The 16,454-nt window shown below is 39.5% G+C and overlaps 1 protein-coding gene across 5 annotated transcripts in view; it reads left to right on the top strand.

Annotated features, from left to right (window-relative positions):
- Nucleotides 1-16,454, top strand: part of garnl3 (GTPase activating Rap/RanGAP domain like 3) — a 77,418-nt gene that overhangs the window by 44,231 nt on the left and 16,733 nt on the right. For 3 of the 5 annotated variants that reach the window (XM_040157923.1, XM_040157920.1, XM_040157922.1), the window contains exons 6-22: nucleotides 648-712; nucleotides 2,698-2,761; nucleotides 2,931-2,957; nucleotides 3,367-3,442; nucleotides 3,840-3,938; nucleotides 4,063-4,166; nucleotides 7,441-7,549; nucleotides 7,729-7,774; nucleotides 7,999-8,105; nucleotides 8,207-8,322; nucleotides 8,888-9,010; nucleotides 12,547-12,621; nucleotides 13,355-13,469; nucleotides 13,609-13,635; nucleotides 13,779-13,883; nucleotides 14,725-14,841; nucleotides 16,026-16,192. In XM_040157923.1, the coding sequence (XP_040013857.1) occupies nucleotides 648-712; nucleotides 2,698-2,761; nucleotides 2,931-2,957; nucleotides 3,367-3,442; nucleotides 3,840-3,938; nucleotides 4,063-4,166; nucleotides 7,441-7,549; nucleotides 7,729-7,774; nucleotides 7,999-8,105; nucleotides 8,207-8,322; nucleotides 8,888-9,010; nucleotides 12,547-12,621; nucleotides 13,355-13,469; nucleotides 13,609-13,635; nucleotides 13,779-13,883; nucleotides 14,725-14,841; nucleotides 16,026-16,192 (1,542 nt within the window). The remainder of the gene's footprint in view (nucleotides 1-647; nucleotides 713-2,697; nucleotides 2,762-2,930; nucleotides 2,958-3,366; nucleotides 3,443-3,839; nucleotides 3,939-4,062; nucleotides 4,167-7,440; nucleotides 7,550-7,728; nucleotides 7,775-7,998; nucleotides 8,106-8,206; nucleotides 8,323-8,887; nucleotides 9,011-12,546; nucleotides 12,622-13,354; nucleotides 13,470-13,608; nucleotides 13,636-13,778; nucleotides 13,884-14,724; nucleotides 14,842-16,025; nucleotides 16,193-16,454) is intronic. The other 2 variants (XM_040157924.1, XM_040157921.1) reach the window with 1 other exon arrangement.

The following is a 16,454-nucleotide window of genomic DNA, read 5'->3' as shown; positions in this document are numbered from 1 at the left end:
GTACACTGGGGCACAGATTAATTGAACATGAGCATTGTCTGTTGAATACACAGTCGTAGGAGGTACTTTTACTTTGATCTAAATATGAGAAGGCACAAAATGGCATCTTGAGGGACTACGCTATTCCAATTTTGAGTCGCTGTGCTTGTAGGTGTGTGTGAGCGATGCATGTTCACTATTGTGTGTTTGCGGTGTGATGACTCAGCTTCATGACCAAGATAGCTTGGATCTAATTTTGGCCCGACTAGCTGATTAGGTTGGTGCACCTCTGCTGCCTGATCATATTGATTTGTCTTGTTTCTGTTAGACTCTAACTGGTACAAGATGTTGTTGTTGTTGTTGTTGTAGAACAGAACAACCTCGTTTGGCTTGAACTTCTCTGGTTTAATTTGGTTCTCTGTCACTAAATATGTTCAGTGCACTTTAGGGTTATACTGAGTTTGCATGATAGTCTTTTAACAATGAACCGAAGCGCAACAGGTTTGTAGATGAGCGCTTTATGATCCCCCTTCAATAACCTCGGAAATCGTTTCTGAGACGCATTAGAAAACATATTTTGATCAAGTGACTCCTCAGTGAAAAGGCCATTGAAGCCCACAGTACTAACAGTTTGTAATCACTGATCTGTGCCATTGTTGTTCCCTCAGGGCACTCTGAAGATCAGCCTCCCCTACAGCCCGACCAAAACACTATCAGTCAAGTCCATCCTCAGGTGAGAGGTGCAGCCTGGAGCTCTACGCTGACACGGTTAATTCGCTCTTTACAAAACACGTATGAGAATTAATATTGGTAGTTATCTTATGCTGGCACCGAAACATGAATACTTGCGTACAGTGTTGCTACATTTGATACCTAACAGCCGAGTCAGAGGCTCAAAAAAAAAAAAAACTAATAAAAGCTGACAAATTTTGTATAGCAGAGGGTTTTCTTGTCCACAGATATAAGTATGTTATGAAGTTATAGTTTTTTATAGTAAATTATGGCATAGTATATTGTAGTATATTAAATTATATTTGCAACAAGCTGCTTGTGTGTTTATTATTTTAACAAAATATCATCATACCTATATACCTGGGCCTTTATCTTTAATCTCCAATGGCTTGTGATGATATTTTATTAAAGATAAGATACACAAGCAGCTTGGTCTCTAAATATGTCTGCATCTATACAACAGCAAATGCTTTACCTCAATAACAGAGTAACATACTTACCGTTTGTGGCCATCATTGTTTTTGCTCGAATGAAATTCTTTGGCGTACAAGTGGAAGTGGAAAAATGAAGCATTCGCTCCTAAGACGAGCCTCCGCTTTTCTGTTTTGATAGTATGGATGAGGTTCAGTAGCATTTTATTGAGTCTGAATCCACTTCGAATCCGCTTAACAATATCTGAATCCTTTCAAATCCCTCATCAATTATTTTTTGGTCGTTTGTTTGGTGCAGAATAAAGGCATCCCTTAGTTTAAAAAAAAACAAAAAAACGTATTGTTTTTATTTCTGTCATCGCAGTAACAACAAATTTCAACCATTTTTTACAACAAAAGATATAAAGTAATATTCAAGAACTGTTAATCAGAGACTGACTATGAAAGAACTGTGACTCGAGTTTTGCCAGGTGGACTAGTACTGGACCACACACAATGCACTTAATGTTACCACTTAATGAAGGCAAACTCATGGCACTGGTACCAGCAGTAGGCTGAGGTGGAACACTTGCAGTTCTTAAGTTATCATAAATGCCAAAAGTTCTTACTCAAACTTGTAACATAACATGCATAGCAAGGGACTCGTCATTCCGTGCTTCTTTGTGACTAACGTCCTGCAAATTTTGCCTTTCACAGTTGTTTTGTTGGAACGTTTAAGGCAGTTCACAGTGTTCAGACAATCAGCCTTGTTAACATACTGTACGTAATCAGTTTTTTTTTTTTTTCTAGGGCGTCTGTAGTGTCAGAAAAAGAGGTAAAACAGACGAACGAAGGTGCTATCATGAATGAAAGATTCGATAAGGGATTCACTGGCTGCATAGCTTAACACATTTTTCCAACTTGGAACTGAAACCAAAATGGAATCAGCTATTGGAAGGCATCCATAAATATCAGTATAGGTTCAGGTGAACCCAGAAACAGTGTTTACAATAATTAAAAAATGATCTCCATCAAGTCTTTTACATAACATTATATTAAAATTATCATTCTTTACTTACATAAACAGATTATGTCACATGATGTCGGTTTGATGAAATAATAATTTGAATTAAAAAAAAAAAAGTTATATAAAAAGTAGCCTTTCTACTCGAAGAACTGCCCAATCTGGGAACACTGCTTCCATAGTTTCACTAGATATTTTACACTAGTACCCCACATATGTTGGAAAAAGCTATATTCTTGGGCATTCAGATCTTCAACAGTACATTTCCAGTAGAAGATTGGACCGTAAAAGGATGTAATGGGATGCATGAAACAGGAGACCGGAGATTATACATTCCTCAGGCTGAGGAGCGTCACCACTCAAACTCTGAATGAGTACAAATGGTACAAGCAGGTTGAGAAATCCCCTGTATCAGGTCTCATTTTTCTGTGTAACCCTTTGGGCTATTTGTCTTCCATTAATCCTTAACAGACCTTTATCTTTTTCTGTCACTACTTCCTCCACTCCTCCTTTTCCTCCTCCTCCTCCTCCTCCCCATGTCCTTGTTCCCAGTGCAATGAACATGGACAGGTTTGAGAAAGGCCCCAGGGAGATCCTCAACCCGGAGATTCAGAAGGTGAGAGTAACACCAGAGCATCGGCCCGCTCTGAAGGAAATGCAACACCGGTCCATTTCATGCCAGGCCTGCTCAGCAGCACACAAACTATATGGTATCCTCTGGTTGTGTCATCTCTACCTGGAGTGTTGGTCAGCGTAATCATAATAGCAATGTCCTCTTTCCTCAGGATCTGTTGGTGTTGGAGGAACAGGAGGTATGGGATGATACTGCTTTCACAATAAAGTTTAGCTTATTTGTTGATTGTTTTTTTTGTAGCTATCTGGCATTACTTCTTTAATGCCCTTTTGTTTGGTTTTCTTTTATGTAGCTTTCTTGTCAACCTCACACACCCCCATATCCAGTAAATACCACTTGTTCGATTCTTTGCTGTGTCTTTATCTGAGAAAAGAATCTTTAATAATGACTTACATTTGCAGGAACTACAGTTGTGATTTCTTAAGTTTTACCATCTTTATTAACTTTTGAATAATTGCACATTAAATGCATGCTATGAAGTCTGTCTTTACTTCTTACAATAGCAGCGCTGTCTGTCAATAGAAAATAATATTTAAATGCATAAATTGTAAATTGCTTATTAATTTTAACCAGCTATAATTTTTTAGGGTTCTGTCAACTTTAAATTTGGTGTCCTGTATGCCAAAGATGGACAGCTCACAGATGACGAGATGTTTAGCAATGGTAAATCCCTCTATACTCAACTTTTTTTACTGTCCACACCTATTAAAGGGACATTATGACATTTTGGGAAATGCGCTTATTCGCTTTCTTGCCAAGAGTTATATGGGACAATCAATACCACTCTCATATCCATCCGTTCAATATGTAGCTACAGCCGGCAGATGGTTAGCTTAGCTTAGCGTAAAAACTGGAAACGGGGTGAAACAGCTAGCCTGGCTGCTGGCTCCAGCTTCGTATTAAACAAACAGACATGAGAGTGTAAGTGATCTTCTCATCTAAGTCGCAGAAATAAAGTGAATAAATGCATTTCCTAAAATTTCAAAGTATCCCTTTAACAAAAGAGTATTTACTACAATAGAAGATATTTGCTAAGTCAAAAGTCCCATGTGTGTTTTAGAGATGGGGAGTGAGAGCTTTGATAAGTTTCTCAATCTGCTGGGGGATACAATTACGCTGCAGGGATGGGCAGGTTACCGCGGAGGGCTAGACACCAAGAGTAAGAGAGCGCACATCTGCTTAATCAAATTATATTTACATCAATTTAAAAGTAAATAGAGGCTTCTGAATGTGCCAGTGTTTATTCTTTGTCTTCTTCTGTTTTTGTCTCTTTTTACCTGCAGACGACACTACAGGAATTAAGTCCATCTACACAGTGTATCAGGGCCATGAGCTCATGTTCCATGTGTCCACCATGTTACCCTACTCTAAAGAGAACAAACAGCAGGTGGGTGGCTGTGTAGTTGTGCATTTTTTGTCTCTATTCTCACATTTATCGTTGTTGTTGCATTTCATTTGTATTTTACTTAGTTTTAAGTCCGTATTTGTTTTTGTTTTTTTTATTTAGAATTTATGTTTAGATTTGTTTTTTTTAGCCAAACGGGCTGGCTCTATGCATGGCCTTGTTAGTGAGTTGCTCCATCACCAGACTGAAATATCCTAACAACTATTGGAGGGATTGACAGGAAATTTTGTACAGACACCCATGGTCCCCAGGAGATGTGTTCTGATGGCTTAGTGGATCCCCTGACTTTCCTCTAGTGCCACTGTGATCTCGACAACTATTAGATGGATTTTCACGAAATTTGGTACATCCATTCATATTCGTTCAAGGCAATCCCTTTACTTTTCATCTCTCATCTAGCACCAGCATTGGGTCTCAGTTTTAGCTTGTTAAATACTTTCGTTGATGACAAAATTCAAGCAAGACTAATGACATTCCCTTCAGCCTGAGCTGTACTTTGTGTTTGGTGCAAATGAGCAAATATTAGCATGTTAACACACTAAACTAAGATGGTGAACCATATAAATATTATACGTCCAAAATGTCAATATGTTGGCATTCTCATTGTGAGCATTTCAGTATGCTGACCTTAGCATTTGTCTCAGTGCAGTGTTGTGCATTACTACAGTCTCATAGAGACAGCTGTAAGACTCTGCTAGCATGGCTTCAGACATTTAGACTTGTTATATGTTTACTCGTCCAAAAGAGACAGAAAACAACTTTGAAGATCTCACAGATCTCTCCGTAGTCTCATGTTGAGATAAACATTTCACCCTTTCTGCTATCCTTTTGTTGTCATCCTCTTTTTCTCTCTTTCGCTGTCTACTTTCACCATCAACTCTTGGCACAATTCTCACCCAAAGATTGGTCTCCTCTGGCTATGCAGTAAGAAGTACACTGGTGTTTGAGAAATTGTACAAACTTTAAATGCACATCGGTCACAGGTCTTCATCTCACTTTCATTTAGAAGATACAACACCACTTTAACAGTGCACTGATAGGAATTCAGTAAAATGGCAGCCAACTTGGATAAATTTGGACACTTTAGGAACAAAAGGAGAAGAAAGGAAATCATCGCTTTACTGTACAATGCCAATATTACTGAGTATGAATTAAAAGGGCTGGTGCATATCAGATCTGACGCATTAGTGTATTTCATCTTAAGATAAAAAAAAGAAATTCTGGCTGTCAATAAACAGTATTTGCTTGTACTTCATACGAGTGTAGCTGCCGGTCTGTTACTTGTCTCCAAACCAACTGAGAGACAAGAACTGCAGTCATATGGTAGAATATGACTTGAGTTTTTCTGCAATGTCAGTTCACTTTAATTGGTGAAGTTGTAGTGTTCATTTCATCCACCACACAAAAACAGCATCCTGACGATTTGTATAGTCTTACCAGTAGTGGGGCTAAAAATGCGTAATGCTAGAGGAAAGGCAATGTGCTGATTAAAATTAAGAGAATTTATCCTCTTTGGAGCGTGATTGTGCAAAGGGAATCTCAGAGTAGTCTGTCTCTTAGATAATGAACAGCTGATGTGCAAAGTTGACATTTAAGCCTGATTGTAGGCCCAGAAAAAAAGCTCACAGTATCCAAAAAAGAAAAGGGGTCCTCCTCTGAGAAGCATGAATATGTGTGTTAAAATTCATGGAAAACTGTGAATTAACTTTCTTGTGTATAAGAGGGAATTATGACTGGATGGTGGTGCTCAAAGAAATGGGAGCGAAAAGGGAGTCAACTAAACCTTAAGGATTCCCCCTTTGAGAACCATGAATATCCACAGCAAGTTTCATGGAAATGAAAAGGTCGAAAGGTCGTACAGGTCACCTAATTGTTAGGATTCATCCACTGGGGACCATGAATATCTATATTACACAACCTGAAGCTGACCAGTAGTTATTGAGATGTCTTTCTCTGGAAAAAAGTACTGGACTGACAAACAAAACAGAGCAAATAAAAAAAGAGAAAAAATATATTAAATTGTAACTGACAGGGGGAGGATGGGTGGAAAAGAGAATGAAATAAAATAGCAAAGTAGAAATGGCAAAACAAACTGTTGAGACAGGAGTTCGTGCAGTAGATGTGCTTGATGTTACTGCCTCAGAAGTTCTGAGATCAAAGAGCCGAAATTATCACTGTTTCTCGTAGTGAGGGTGGTGTGAGAGCTTGGAAAATGTTTGCTATTAGAGTTACACCCTCTTCCACACACATGCACACACGTTTACACATTATGTACTCATTACCACAGCCCTGTTTGGTATGTCATCAACAGAGGGATGAAAGGACTACGTGTTATGTAAAAGGGATAATTTTGTAACGACAAACCCACAGAGAAGAATCCCCCAGCAGAATAGTTTCATTCAGCTCTACAGAGCGTTTACGCGTCAGCTCAGCTCATTGTTTGGGTTTTACAGCCCACAACTTTACTGTTTACAGATTTACAGATACTACAGTCAGCTGTTTCCGTGAAAAAGCTCAGATAAACCCACTTAACGCTGCCTTCCCAGGACCAAACAAAGTTAGCAGCTAGCTTGAGCATTTAGCAGCTAAATCGCCAGATATTTCCCTCAGGAGTCCAAGGTTTTCCAACTGTGATGCACACCTCCCAAGGGGGCATGAGGCAGAGGCATGCTTGACGTGAAAGGCACAGGTGAACGCAGGTGTTCTGAAAACAAGAGGAAGTTTGTTATTGTAGTTTGGCCGCTGCTTTGGCCCACACGATCAGCAGTAGGAGCCGCGGCAGTGGCTGTGACACACAACTCATGGGGGTAATTACAGTACTTAAAACCATTGCCACCATTTGCATTGTACGCCTTATTTGGATCATAACTCAGTCAAATCTAAACACCCAAACATGAAACATGTATTTTTATATTCAGTGTAACTTCCAGTTTCCGATGATATCATTATCTCTGAAAGAGGTCCCGTGCAACACCAGGACTTACATTCATCAGGTGGACAGACTCCAAATGAATGCTAATTTTCCTGGATGTGTAAATACAAAACTGTTTGCTAATTTGTTTACTGTAGCAACTTTATAAGGTGATAATATATCAATGTTGTGTTCAAAGTTTGTTCCTTTGCCCCTAAGGGACCATAAAACCAATTAATCCAGGTGTAAAGACAATTCCTGTCACACATGAAACATAGAGTACTGAGGTTAGGCTGCTGTTTTTTAACTCATCTTTGTGTCTCTTTGGTCTGTCATCTCTGGCAGGTGGAAAGAAAGAGGCACATTGGAAATGACATTGTTACCATAGTATTCCAGGAAGGGGATGACGCATCGTCATCCTTCAAACCGTCTATGATCCGATCGCACTTCACTCGTATCCTTCACATGGAAAATGACTGTCAGAGAAATGAAGTGGCAATCAGCGACATGAGCTATGCTCAGAGGAGCTTTGGCTAATGAACAGAAAACTACATCAGCCCTGTCGGACTGTAGACATATGGAGTGCTATTGTGTCTACTATATAATCAGTGTTTCCTTTACTTTCACTTCCAGATATTTTTGCATTAGTTAGGTATAATAGCCAGAATGACAGTTACAGGTGAGTGGCTTTGGTTAATGCTGTGTTTATGGTGTTCCCTCCGGACTTTTTTTGACTGTTCCTACCTAAAAAACTCACTTTAATTCTGGCCACGAAGTCTTTTTGATTATTTCCGTGATTTCTTCCATTAAAAAGAGTACTTGACTTTACTTTACAATACTGTGTGATGTGCTATACATCCACTGTGAATGAAAGAGAGATTCTATATTTGCTCTCTGTCACAGGTTGAAGATTTTCTCAGAGGAGAGTGTTCCACTGTTTGGACCCCCTCTCCCATCTCCACCTGTATTTACTGATCACCACGAATTCAGGGACTTTTTATTAGTCAAATGTAAGAAAAAAACAAAAAACAAAGAAACTGCATCATAATATGGCCAATGAATCTGCATCATCTATGTTTCTCTTAAACTAATCTTTCTTCATCTCCGGCAGTAATCAATGGAGAGAAAGCCACACTGGAGACGCCAACGTTTGCCCAGAAGCGTCAGCGGACCCTTGACATGTTGATCCGCTCGCTCTACCAAGACCTCACGCCTGACCTGCACAAGGTACAGCTGCACTGCTGCCCACCAGTCTAGTATAAAGAACAGTTCTTGTCCACTCTTGGATGGACAAACTTTTTGGCAATCCAAAAAGTACACAGTTCGTAGTTCTCCTCCATCTCATCTCCTCCTTGTCACTTCACTCACTGGCAGCGACTGTAGCCACTGCTGAGCTGCATCTGCTGTATTCCACTGCAGCCCTCAGCCTGCCTCTGCATACTGCACCACGCCGACTGGATACTACTGCAATGCTGACTTTCTCAGAGCAGGGCTCTCTCTCCTCACATCACCCTTGTTCTTATTTTTCTTGTTTTTTTTCCCCCTCCTTTTACTGTTGCTCCCCACATGACCTACTGTAATTCTCACTGTGTTTCACTCCTGCTGTTCTCACCCCCTGCCAGGGTCAGTCTCTAAGACCCCTTTCTGCTTTCTTTTTCACTCCGTGTGTGTGTGTGTGTGTGTGTGTGTGTGTGTGTGTGTGTGTGTGTGTGTGTGTGTGTGTGTGTGTTTGTGTGTGTGTATGTCTGTTTGTGTGTGTGCAACATTTTGGCTGTTGGCGTTCCACGTTTAGGTTCCCTTTTCTCCTCAGAACATGTTAAACCGGCGGTCATTCAGCGACGTGCTGCCCGAGTCTCCAAAATCAGCACGCAAGAAGGAGGAGGCACGGCAGGCCGAATTTGTCAGAATAGGGCAGGTAAAAAAATAAAAAGCACAAAAGCACACACACACACACACACACACACACACACACACACACACACACACACACACACACACACACACACACACACACACACACACACACACACACACACAAACTCATGAAGACCAAACAACCAAAGCTCTGCAGTAAGTAGCCAGAGACACTAACATCAACAGGCACATTAACACACACAAACAGCATACATGGACAAACATACCAGATCACATAAGAAACCTAGACACGCATGTACACTTAAACACATATTATTGATATAATTGGGTATAATATTAGCACCTGTAAAACTGTATATTAACATTAACTGGTTATATATAACTGGTCAGGAGAATAATCTAAAAGATGTATTGATAAAATACATATTTACATGTCATACTCTATTTGCTTCATTTTTTTGAACGAAAAAAATGAAGCAAATCAAAAAACAACAACAAAATAAATTGACAAACTAACAAATTATGCAAAAACTGGTTGTTGTATTTTTTTTATAATAAAGGTATAACAAAAACTAGAAATGCTATGTAAACCTTGGTATTGTAACTATGCTTAAAATTAATTGAGCTTCCTTTATACATGAATTATACATATACATATTCCTTTAAGTATGCTTGGTACCTGATTGTTGTTACTTGCATCTTTGCTACGAAGAACATTTCTTATTTCATCTTATTTTTGACTGATGTTCAGTTCTGGCTCTTTTTAGGACAATTTTAAATGTAAATTTTAAAATAGGCTAAAATCGCCTTTTTAACCAAAAAAAAACATAGTGGGCAGCCCTTAGTAGTGTCTGCTGTTATTCAACCTCCAGCAGTGAGGTAGGGCAGCCTGTTTATAGCCTGAGAGGGGGTGAGGGGGGACAAAGTGAGGGGAACAAAAATAGGATTTTGACAAGTGAGGGGGACGTGGAATTTATACTCTTGCCTGTCCAAAATTAAAAACGTGTACAGTTTCAACGTGGGAATGGTATGTCATAAAATGACAACGTAAGAAAAAAAAAACATAGAATGAAAAAAAAAGAAAGAGCAATGTCTGTGTTAACTCTGCACTATATAATATCCACATATCCAATACAGTTACGTAAGATCTGTGAAGCAGGTATGTGTAAAAACAATAGTTACCTATTTCAGGCAAACGAGAAGCATGAAACCATCATGTATGAAAATGATATCATAGTGAGCATTAATGCAGCAACTCTTTGTTATTCTGGAAAATGTTTCCTTACTTTATAGCCCAAGGTACAGAAGACTGGTTTAGTGTAAAATTGTTAAATTGCTTCACATTCTAAGGAGTCGTATAATTCCTGCTCCAATGACAGAGAATCTATTTTATAGATGGTTATTGTGCCTGGGAGATGTGATGCTGCTTTTGATCAGCTTCTGTTGTGGAGAACACTTAAGATTTGAGCTGTAATCAGGGGCTTTCAGCGGGACACGTCGCATAGATTTCCTGTCCGTGCTGAAATACAGCACCTTTTTTGTGAGACTTATACACACTTATCTGCCGGCGTTTTTTTCATTTTGACACAATGATCAGCTAAATGGAGAAAAATGCAGTTACAGGAAAAGCTACAGACACCTTTAAAAAACTAGCATCTCTCACTTGCGAGTCGGATCCGTGACTCTTTGTACTATGATAAAGTCGTTTAACAGCTAAAACTCCTGACAGACAGCTGAGTGAGCTGGACACCACGATGCAATGATAAGAACAGGCCTCTGAGCCACAGTCCAGTAGTCATTACTGGGCTATCACTCCTTTGTTCTGGATGCTGATGTATATGTAACAGTTATATAATTATACAAGAACAAAGTCTGAAAACACAGACAAGAAAAGAAAAACTTACAAAGTGTACATGTTTATGCCGCTAAAGTAATTCAGTCTCTCTCGTTTCCTTTGTTTGCTATCTTCATTTACCAACCCTTGTTCCTCTTTGTGTTACTGTTTATATATTCTACCTTGTTTCTGTTATTCTGTCGCTCTCTACTCTTAAACACAAAGCCGAGGCACCGACGCATTGTGCTGTAAAGCATGAAAACAAAGGAAGGTAGACGTGTCGAGTCATTGATTATTCAGTTTTGTAGAGACAAGGCGTTTGTCCTCAACTAAACTGACTCTCTGTGTGTTCACTAATTGTGTGATGCACATTATACACTGTGGTTTTCATGTTCTCATGGATGCCTGATAGGTCGGAATATGTATTTTTTGGATATTTTCTGAAGGATGGCAAAGTACACTGCACTGCAAAGCCATTGTTCTGTTTGTTGGTACTGATTTCATTATCTCCAGACTGCCTGTTTATGCAGATATGGAAATGGAAATGGCTGACTGTGCAGCTTGGATTGGAAATTGTCCAACTGATCAGATGGTTGTGGATTGAACATTCATGCAAACTATTCTATTTGAATTTTGAAGTGATTACACCTTTTATTTATCATGACACTTTTTTTACCGTTGCCAGTTTGCTTGTCCATCTCCTTTCCACCTCAGTGAGCTGTCTGTCACACTTCTCAGGGCCTAAATAAGCATGGAAACAAGGAAACGATAATGACAGGCCAGTTAAACATCAGTGATGGAATACAAGGTGCATAATTCAGCAAGCTCAGACCACTGCTTTCCTTCTTCGTGATGCATTCATATGCATGATTCACATGCAGCACACACTCGTTTATCCCTGGAAAGGGTCCAAGATTTGAAAGGCTTGTCCAGACATTGTTTAAGTAATTAGCACATTATTTATTTTAAGAAGTTACATTAGGCGTTGGTGTGAAATGTGTGTCGTATATGTTGTGCAGGCCTGCAGTGGCAGAAATAGTATAAAAGTAGTAAAAAATAGTACAAAAGTAAGTACAATTAATAAAGTGGTGTACTTAAGCTTTGAGGTACTTGTAGCTTACTAGAGTATATCAATTTTATGCTACTTTAGCTGTAGTTACTTGTTACGTCACAGATTTAAGATTTTATTGTTAAAAAAAAATTTGATAAGCTTATAAAAAACAATGCATCGTTAACGATTAAACCAGTTGGTTTCCAAATGCTTTGCCTTGTGACCGCTTACAGAAAATCTTTGTCCAATTGGAACCCATTGTCAAGTTTTAGATGTCTATGAGTTGTTAGTAGTACCAACAAAGAGTGATTTCCCCTCTAAAGGCCTCAGGTAGTTTTTTTTTAAATAATTGTTCAAGGCGCAGTGTGGTATGATGATCCATTAAAAAAAAGGTTAGATTTGAAAAAAGTCTGAAAAATACTAAATATCTGTGTATCTGTGACTTATATATCAATATATAAGTCACAAGGGCAATTTGATTGCAGAATGATGACTTTTACTTCTGATACTTTTAACTTTTTTGCTGATAATACTTGGTGGGATTTTGAACGCAGGACTTGTACTTGTAAAGGAGTATTTTTACATTTTTGTGTTGTGAGGGATGCATAAGCTTCCTCCAGCGCTTCTATCCAAAGCATACAGAACTGACCGACTATGTTGTGTGTCACACCTGATGCCATTTCCTCTCTAGGCTCTGAAACTGAAGACCATCGTGAGAGGAGATGCCCCGACCAGCCTTGTTACCACAGGCCTGTGCAGGAAAGAGGTGAGTCTCCGAGACTTCTTTGAGACGTGTCACCGCGCAAAATCTTCATCTTAACAAGTCATTTAATCTCTCAGTGAATCCTACAATCTTATTTTCTTTAAATAAGTTAGAAAATTAATTCCATATTTAAAATATTTACAAAGCAATTTTCCGCATTCGTAGAGTAGGTTTTTGTCGCCAATACTGATCAATTTATGAGAGTTTGAGATATCCTTTAACAAAATATTGGCCGATATTCTTGTGTATTATCACTTTTTTTCAAAGAATAGTGACCAAGAAATTAACTCAACTGAATATTTTACAGTTAAAAATAAACATGTAAGTGGTCTTGTGTGTTGTACTGCTACCAAATTAGCTCAAAAACGTCTTTGGCGTTACACACGTACCTGCGTAAATCAGCAATGAGCTCAAACTGGCTGATATATCTGCTCAGGTTTATTGGTCTAGAATCAAGATCTAGTTTCAAGTATTATTTTCTTGATATTAGAGCAGTAATCTGCCTCCATCTTGTCTTATACGTGAAAAAAATGCACAGGGAACAAGGGGCTTTATCCCACTTGACTTCACTTCCACCACTCATCTTGAAGTCTTTTACTTCATGATATGTATGCATGACTTGCCATCCTTATTATAGTAATTTTTGTACTATTCTGTCAAAGCAGGTGGAGAATAATTCTAATATCCGTGTCTCTGTGTATACCTAAATGTGTCTTTATGTCCGTGTATGCTGCAGCCATGGGAGTCCCAGTCGTTCTGCAGCACATTCCCCTATGAGATCGTGTGTGCTGACTCCTGGGGTCAGTCTCTGCTGGTTGCCACCGACACAGCAGGGGTCATGCTGCTGGATGGTGAGGTCAACCTAATCAATATCTCCCTATGTCCTCTTAAAAAAAAGCCACCCATCCATATCCATTCAATACTGCGCTCAGCAGAATGCCAAGGCCAACAGCTAACATGGTGATGATAATGATGTTGTCCACGTTTCAGGCCCTGATCCAGCTTTAGCCAACGCTGGTGAGTGCCGCGCAATCGATACTCCCATTCCTTGCTCTGAGGATTTTTTTTTTTTACAAATATTTCAACCTCAGCTATATTATATAGACATGTTTTTCAGATTTTACCTGTCTTTTTATTCTGATGTATGCGTTTTGCTTCAGAGATGCAGGCTCTGCCTCCAGCGCAAGTGTTTGACAAAACCATGGTGGTGAAGCAGATGCACGTTCTCGAGCCTCAGGACCTGCTTATCACCAGGGCTGACAAAGGTAGGCTTAGACCACAAGAAGCAGGAGAATCCTGCTTAACACCTCTCCTCCCTACACATCGGAGACCGCTTCCCCCGGCACCATCCTTTGTCATCGCAACATTCACTATTTTTGCAGCAGGACGGAATTAACAGCACATTTTCTTTCTCATTATTCCTATTCTCTCTCTTATTTCGTGTCTCTCATCTCGCTCTTTGCTGTTGAGTACCTCCTTGCCCTTTCCACCTCCATTGGTCCAGTGGAAACATCGATCACTCGCTGTGATCTAAGGAAGCTGACCTATAGAGAACCAATCCCTGTTGAGGTTATGTGTGAATGTGCGTGTGTGTGTGTGTGTGTGTGTGTATGTAGGAGAGAGTGTGTTTCTGTGTATCCTCGGGGACTAGTGTGACTGTGAGAGTGGAGTGGGCTTTAAAGGACTGACAGATTTGCAGACAAACAGATAAAACGAAACATGTAGGCCTATAAGCATAAAAAAAGACACAAATAGTAATAGAAGTTGCTGTGTACTAAAAAACAGCTGTAGGATTTGTCTCATGTTTGCGCCAACCAGAAGAGCATGTAATTAATTACCCTGCAGATGATTAGCTAATACTAATATTGACAAACAGGGTTGACTCAGTTTTGATAGTGATTATGGGATGGCAGTGGAAACATTTTGTCACGACTGTGTGTGGGCTTTGATAAGGCTTCTGAGAGAGCACCAGCCTTAAGAAGCCTTCTAGTAATCCTCCTGCAGTACAACACTATTGTCTGGCCGTAGGAGGATGCTAAAAAAAGAGATGGAAAATTAAGAGTAACCTTAATGCACAACAGAAGCGGCTTCTTGTTTGGTTTCCAGGGAAGGACGCTCGGCTCTATGTGTTCAGACTCAGCATGCTCAAGAGAGGCCTGGAGGAGAGGCAGCTTGTCAGAAGCAAGTGTGACAGCCGAGAAAATAAACTGGAAAAAACTAAAGGTACAACACAAGGCATGCAACAGAATGTTGCACACACTGCAGATGAGTCCCTGCAACAAACAAGCAAAATGTACTTTAATCTCTAGAAATCCTCTTTAATTCAGTTAAATTAAAAAATCAGTAGTCAAGTGTCCATTTTAACTCTGGAACAGGTTTTTCTTGCTGCGATCCTTTCTCCTGCTCATACTGGCCATTAAAAGATCCCTTCCTAGCACGTTTAGAATGAAAGAGATGAGGGACCAAATCCACAAACTAGATATTCAGGTTTATCTGAAGTTAATTTCAGGCTGCAGCTTTCTGAGTTAATCAAATCAAGTGGGTATCTTCTACCACTTGATTTGGGTATCATTAGAAGATAAACAAAGAACAGGGGTCAATGATTCGGCACACGGTGCACTGGAGTAATATAATGCTCCCTGTTTCAGTTTATTGAATCAAGAATTCTGAATTGAATTGTGATACCAAGAATTGGAATTTAATCGAATAATGAAATTGCAGAAGATTCCCACCCCTACTGAACAAACAAGATATAACAGGTCAGTTAGTGAGCTTGAGAGCACTAGTGCTTGCAGGTAGATTTTTTAAACTTTTGGACAAAGCCAGGACACACCCCCCCTCCTAAGCTAAGCTAACGATTTACTGACTCTAGCTTCATTTTTAGCGTACAGACATTAGAGTGGTATCGATCCTCTCATCTACTTCTGGATAAGAAAATTAAAAAGTGTTTTTCTCAAGCTGTCGAAAAAAACTGTCAAATCCGTTTCGTTTTCTCTGACTAGATGTTTGGGATATCATTCCGACTCCCAAACCATCCGCATCTCAGCTGTGGGTGAAAAATAAATGTTGTATCTAACAAAGACTAATCAAGACCAGTTAGTTTGAAACAAGTTTAATAATCTATTGCAAATGGTGCTTGACAAGATTATTTATATTTTATAGGAAAAAATAACGTTTAATCAGCCTACCACTGGATAGAGTGACATTGATGAACATCGTTTTTATAGCACAAACACACAACCTTTGACCTGCGGCTGCTGTCATGCCAGCTGTTTTTGGATGCATTGATCTGTGGGATGATGCCAGGGAACAACACCTACAGCACAACACATGCCCAGCGTACTTTCTGTCCCTCTATGTCAAATCCCTCCATTCTCCCTACCCCCTCCTTCTCCTCTTTGTCCCAGGCTGTCATTTATACTCTATCAACACCCACCACGGATCAGAGCTGAGGATAGTAGCAGCCATCAGGAACAAACTCCTCCTCATCACCAGGAAACATCCACGTTTCGAAGGCTTCAGCACCGTCGCCACGGGAGCAGATTCACCAGTGGAGGAGTTTCAGTACATACGGGTACAACAAACTCCACATAAATGAAAAAAAGGAATGAATAAATGGATATAAAATGAATTAATGGGTGAAGGAATTATTGAAGAGGATAATAGAATGTTAATTGACTTTTAAAGCTGCTGTCTCATAAAGAAGACATTAGATTCCTTTATAATTTCTCTCTAAAAATATTTATATATATTAGAGCAGGGGTTTTCAAAGTGTGAGGCCACCAACATGCTCGGAAGTTAGAGCTGCAGCATAGACTGTGACACAAAGTTCAGGG

Source organism: Xiphias gladius, chromosome 20 (assembly GCF_016859285.1).
Source record: "Xiphias gladius isolate SHS-SW01 ecotype Sanya breed wild chromosome 20, ASM1685928v1, whole genome shotgun sequence".
NCBI lineage: Eukaryota > Metazoa > Chordata > Actinopteri > Istiophoriformes > Xiphiidae > Xiphias > Xiphias gladius.
The sequence above is the reverse complement of the archived record's forward strand: the minus strand, read 5'-3'. Positions and strand labels throughout refer to the sequence as shown.